The sequence below is a fragment of the Ipomoea triloba genome, chromosome 13 (genome assembly GCF_003576645.1).
Source record: "Ipomoea triloba cultivar NCNSP0323 chromosome 13, ASM357664v1".
Classification (NCBI taxonomy): Eukaryota; Viridiplantae; Streptophyta; class Magnoliopsida; order Solanales; family Convolvulaceae; genus Ipomoea; species Ipomoea triloba.
This window is the reverse complement of record NC_044928.1, coordinates 29799775-29805742: the sequence shown is the minus strand read 5'-3', so window position 1 is coordinate 29805742 and position 5968 is coordinate 29799775. Positions and strand designations below refer to the sequence as shown.

Genomic DNA, 5968 nt, shown 5'->3' with positions numbered 1-5968 from the left:
AAAAAAAAAAAAAAAAAAAAAAAAAAAAAAAAAAAAAAAAAAAAAAAAAAAAAAAAAAAACGCAAATGAGACATGCGTTTTTGACTCTCAAACGCATGTCCCAAGTGAGTTTTTCCTATTTTTGTCATCCCATTTTCAATTCATTCCTATTTTTGTCAATTATGGCCAAGGCGTTCCATTTCTGTCTTTAACCCTAGTCTTGTAACCGACCACGATTTTAAGGGAATTTGTTGGTCCATGTCTAGTATAAATATTGCATTGTCTTAGCATTACAAATCATGTACGGTTAAATATCAAATTCACTTGTAATCTCATTACACTCTTCATTAGTACAAGTCCTGTCTTTCTCAAGACCAATATCGATCTTATCTTTATTACTTATTCTGTATTTCTTTATTATCAAATTATTTGATTCGGCCTACTTAGATTAATTTAATCCATCGGGATAGATAAATTGTTTTTGCTCAATTGCTCTATAGCGGGTCGGTCGAGTTGATGAATACTTAATTAAAGTTTAATGAAAGCTTTAAAAAAGTTGAGTAGTAAAAATGTGACAGACTGACACCAAACAAACAAAAAGAAGCTTGAACACAGTCTAAGCATGACATTAAACTCATTTATTAGTATTTAAAATGTAAACTATAGTCAAATTGTGGGATGTGGAGAACCGGCCAAAAAAAAGCATAGCATATTTTTTTGGATTGCGAGGAAATCTCTCTGTCATTATTTGAAAGTGTATACAGCAAAAGTATTTACATCCAATTTTCTCTTTCAGAGTCGTGCACGACAAGATGTCCTTGACTCTATCTTCCACCGGAGCATTTGGATCCCTATAAACGCCGTCGACATATTCGATCTTCTCTACCATTCTCCACCATCTAATCCTAATTGCCAGAGTTACAGTGAGCTTAGACTTTATGCCGTGAAATATTCCGAACAAAGTTTTAATTTCAATTTCTGACAATTTTACCTTCAAAATGACAGTAGACTTTGCAGTGTGTTCATCGATCTAGTGGTAAAGCGGGAAGACAATGATCGATTCGAATGGGTTGCAAGATCGTAAAAGAAATTTAAAAAAAAAAATTACGGACAACAGAAATGATCGTCGGAAACATGATAGTTGAGATAGACTCGTCAGAGAAGAAAGAAAAGAAAAGAAAAAAGACTAAAATACCCTCATTATTTTATTTATTAATTTTTTTTTAGACGGGGTGGGGGAGGGGGGTATGCTGTCTGCTACGCACGAAGGGAATATCACGTTATTCAAATGAAAGCCTCTCCCTATTTCCACTTCACGGCGTCCGAGACGGCACGGGCCCTGCCGTCATCCCATCCCCCCACTCACTCCCTTTCTCCCATGAAATCTTTTTATTTTAAAAGAAAAATGATTGGTGTTCTCTAGATAAATATTCTTTTAATCTAATGTTATTATATGATCCAAAATCGACCCCCGTATTAGTGCATCGCCATATAGAGTTTTTGAGTAAAATTATCAAATACAATTGGTATCAGTGTGAATATATGAAAGATTTTTCTACAATAATATCAATTGTACTGACTACTGAGTAAAATTATGATTCCGTGAGTATATCAAATACTATTAATATCGGTGTGAATAATACACAATACAATATAACATAATATGCATAATTATATTAAACAATTGTTGCCATATAAAATACAAAGGAGTATTGTATATTTAATACTAAAAAATTTACATTATATATATTCTATTAAAGATAGCAATGTCATTAAATACAGGATTTTTGTTTTCATAAACATAGATGAAAGGCCAAACTAAGACGATGTTCCCTTGGAAGGAACATTTGGATATGCAGAGTTCATACTTTCATAAAACCTATTTTTTCTTTAATTTTGGACTCTAAGAATTTATTACAACAGGGACAGTTTAGTCTAGAATTTTGTTTCTTACAACTTACAAGAGACCCTTACAAACAAAAAAAGAAGGGATGGAAAATAAAAATAAAAAAACAGGAGAAAATTTCAATTAGCTCTATAATTGAGTCTCCCATCTCTATATAGGTTTTTATATTATATTTATATTTTTTGTACTCCACAAAAATAGATTCGAAAATGTTAGGAATTTTTGGGAGATATAAAAATTAAAGGAAAAAAAAGGGGAAAAGACCAAAATTTTTTCTTAGGGTTTCTCCTTGAGAAGGGAAGCCAACCCGGTGACGATGACCCGGTTGCCTCTTTCGCAACTTTTCGGCTTTATCGCCGGGGGTTGCCACATCAGCATCGCCGCCGGTTTTGGCGACGGAGATGGCTTCGCTTCCTCGCCGGGAATTATCGCCGGCGGCGATGGAGACGCCGGTGAAGACGGGTTATTTTCATCCGCAAACGGTGTCGTATTGTCTCCGAATATCAAGTCCAACTCCCCGCACTCGCTCACAGCTTCAGCTCCTGCCTCGGCCTCAGCTTCGGCTTCATCCTCAACAGCTTCGGGTTCCGGTTTCGGTTCGGATTCGGGTTCAGGATTCTCCGGCGGCGGTGGCGGAGGGGAATAGGAGCGGCTGTAGGGGCTGAGCCACTTAGCTTTCATGTACTCGGCTTTGCGCCAGGGAGGGATGTGCATACCTTTCTTCTTCAAGCTCTGCCTCGCCGCCTCCGACATGATCGAAACGATTTGCAGAAGCCGATTGCCGTTTCCGACGAAAATCAGCGGCAGCAACTGTAGAACCGCGTTGTAACTTCCCGTTGACCTCGCAATCTCGAATTCCGATCGAAAATCTACATCGATCAACACTCTTTCTCCTTCCACAATCACATCAATGTATTCGTATTCTCCTAAATAAAGCACAGACATTTTTCAGTATTCAAAACCTAACAAATTGGAACAGTCGCTTAGCTATATACAAGTAATTATAGGTCGTTAAGTACCAGCAGGCATGGATGAAGCTTTCTCCCATTTGGATTTGCAGATGGAGGCGTTGTAGCCTAGAGTCGAGAGGCCGTCGGCGACGATTTTCCGAAGATCGTCTTTACGTTTGCAGATTTTGTTCTTCTCGATGATTTTCGAGGTGTCGGCTAAGAGATTTCTCTCCGCAACACTCTCACAGGGAATCAAGCTCTGAATTACACCAAAATCCAACCGGAAAATAATCAGAAAATTGAAATTGAAATTGAGTTAATGTTTTCGAATTTAACGCTGATTTTACTTGAATCTGAAGAAATTAGTGGAAATTAAGAACCTTGATGGTATCAGATGAGTCGCCGAAGGATGAGGAATTGGCCACAAAATCAGAAAATCCAGAGGAGGTGAAATCGAACTCATCATCGGAACTGTCGCTGCCGTTGCCGTTGAAGCAATTGCAGCGGTTGCGCCCGATTTTCGACGGCGGCTGCTTCTCATTGCTTTCCTCGATGAAATTCTGAACCATCTTATCCAAGCAGACCGAGCTGGGCTCGAACTCAGCCGCCGTTGACGAAACCCCTCCATCTTTGCCGTACGGTACTTCGACACCAGCTCCGACCGTGACGGTGGCCTTCTCCGACGCCGATGAACTCCGCAGAACGCTAGTGAAAGGCCGATCGAAGAACCTCTTAAGCCGCGATTTCGACACCGACCTCGCTGAATCCCCACGGATCGACGATGATAGAGAGTCGATTGGTTGAACCTTCATCACCGGCATTTCTACCAAACTCGTACTTTCTCTCTCACTCACAGTCTAAACCTATACGCTCTCTTTCTCTCTCTCTCTCTGTACAAAATAATTACACACCCACACCGTCTCTCTCTCTCTCTCTATCTCTGTTACCTCTGAGCACAATTCAAAATCACTCTGAATTAACTGTTACACACTTATCATACCTCAATTTACACAGAAATCCATGAAAAAGGCACAAAAGATCAGGGAAAAATAATGCTAATCAGCTCCAACACATGATCAACCTCCAAGGTCACAGAACCCGATCAAAATTAAGTTATAGTTTATGTTTATGTTTATGCTAAAACAAATCTGAAAATTTTCTATTCTTTCATACCTTTCTCGATCTCGCTTCTCGTGAAGCTGTTGAAGTGGGAGATAATGAGAAAGGAAGGAAGGAAAAGGCTTTGGCTACGAATTTTCACGGAAAACGTGACGGCGGTGAACGGGAATACGGGCATTGCGTTCGTGAAGGAGGGAACTTTCGGCCGGAAAGTTCATAGTTTCCGGCGAGAGTAAAGTTTGGTTAAAGAATTTTTAGGGATTTCTAGAAAAAAAAAAAAGATTTTTTTTTTCTTTTTCAGAATTTAGGGGCGTTTTTGTGTGAAGCTGAAGTTAAAATGATGGAGTGGTTAGAGAGTTGGATATATAGAGAGAGTGATGAAGTGAGGAGAGGAAGAAGACGAGGCGATGCTGACGTGGATCTACGCCACGTGGAGTATACGTGTCAGGTATGCTGCTACAAATCACGTGACCGTGTGGTTACTTGAACATTATTGTTTCTCGACACGAGATTGAGCCGCGTGTTCAGGAGCGCTACGTGGACGGCAACGATTGCGTGGTTCGAGGGAGTGAAATTACAGAAATGTCCTTGTGACCCGGGGTTGTGCAGATTAAGGGGAACGATTACAGCGGGGGATTGGGTCGTGACCAAAATGGGAAACGGAAAGAGTGAATTAGGTGAGAATTTTTGGCCTTTGTGCGTTACTGGGTTGGGTTTAGTGTGCTGCGCTTCTGATGTGGTCAGACCTAATCTTTTATATATATATATCGGGATTCTAATTCAGTCAAGTTTCTATTGGTCTTATTCGAAGAAATGTATTTGACATGTTTAAGTCACTCGAACCAGCATATTTTTATATAGATAACCAATTAAGAAGTTTTTACATGAAATCAGATGGTAACTTCTTTTTAAAATGTAAATTACACAAATTCAATCAGTTCACTGATTAATTTGATACTTATTTTTATTATTAATAGCTAAAAATAAAGATTAGATTTAAGTCTAACTATCATTACCTACCTAATTAATTCCCATGGTAATCATATGAGATTACATTATGGAAGCCAATAGTTTTCATCTTATGGAAAAAGAAAAAGTTCAATACCTTCTTTACTTTTCCTTTTTCTTTTTTAATTACCAAAATGACGAATAAATTTAAAACTTACTCTAGACATCAACGCCACTCCAGATAAGAATTAACTTTCATACATTAATTATTAAAAGAAAAAGCATTAAAAGGAGTGGTCAAGTGAGTGGAGCATGATTCTCATACTAGAAATGTTAGAAAATCATAAATTCGATTCTTATAAACATTATATCAATCAAACACATCACGCAGAATCACGCCATGCCCATTCAACATTTATCTTTTCTTTCTTTCTTTCTTCCAAAACCTAGTTTCGTGAGGGTCTGCTGTGGATGATTTCATATAATATATGATTTTGGAAGATCTGTTAACATACTTTAATTAATTAGGCATATTATTACACACTCTTTTAGCAATGTTTTAATTATAATTATACAATGTTACAAGCAAAATCCCCGGGCCTATATTCGCCTACAATTATTATAGGTCCACATGATTGCCCCACCTACATATATAATTTGGTGCACTCTATTTCTTAATCTTCATAATAATTATTATGATGATGAAGTGAATAAAGCGTGATTATTATTATACCAAAATGTTACAAGTTTGATTCTTGCCAACAGCCTGTCAGTTGAACCCGTTATACAAGGTCGTTCTAGTGCAGTTTACCTTTCTTATTTGGTTTAGGGGCTATTACACATGAGCAATGTAGTTTGCGGACTACTTTGTATTACATAGGAGCGGGATTTACCCAGTGTGCACCCGCAAATAGCATATGCATTTACCCCTTGCACACCATCAAATAGTGACTGCAGGTTTTTATCGTTAAAAAAAAAAAGTACATAGCAATACTTATTTTAGTTAAACAAATCATTTGGTGTCATGTCAATTAAGAGTAACCGTAACATAATGATACATGATATT

General features: G+C 37.9%; 1 protein-coding gene across 1 annotated transcript; it reads right to left on the bottom strand.

Moving 5' to 3' along the window:
- Positions 1 to 1703: 1703 nt before the first annotated feature.
- LOC116002455 lies at positions 1704 to 4285 on the bottom strand. The gene is made up of 3 exons (XM_031242599.1): positions 3216 to 4285; positions 2905 to 3094; positions 1704 to 2811 (listed from the first exon to the last, which is right to left on the bottom strand). Exons 1-3 carry the CDS (start codon positions 3654 to 3656, stop codon positions 2162 to 2164), a joined length of 1281 nt encoding a protein of 426 aa, XP_031098459.1. The 5' UTR covers positions 3657 to 4285; the 3' UTR covers positions 1704 to 2161.
- Positions 4286 to 5968: the final 1683 nt, after the last annotated feature.

Excerpts from the sequence above, each read along its gene's own strand:
- LOC116002455 (XM_031242599.1), bottom strand. The coding sequence starts at position 3,656 with ATGCCGGTGATGAAGGTTCAACCAATCGACTCTCTATCATCGTCGATC. Across the intron at positions 3,095-3,215 it reads ACTCATCTGATACCATCAAG|AGCTTGATTCCCTGTGAGAG; the intron begins GTTCTTAATTTC and ends GGTGTAATTCAG. Across the intron at positions 2,812-2,904 it reads AGCTTCATCCATGCCTGCTG|GAGAATACGAATACATTGAT; the intron begins GTACTTAACGAC and ends TGCTTTATTTAG.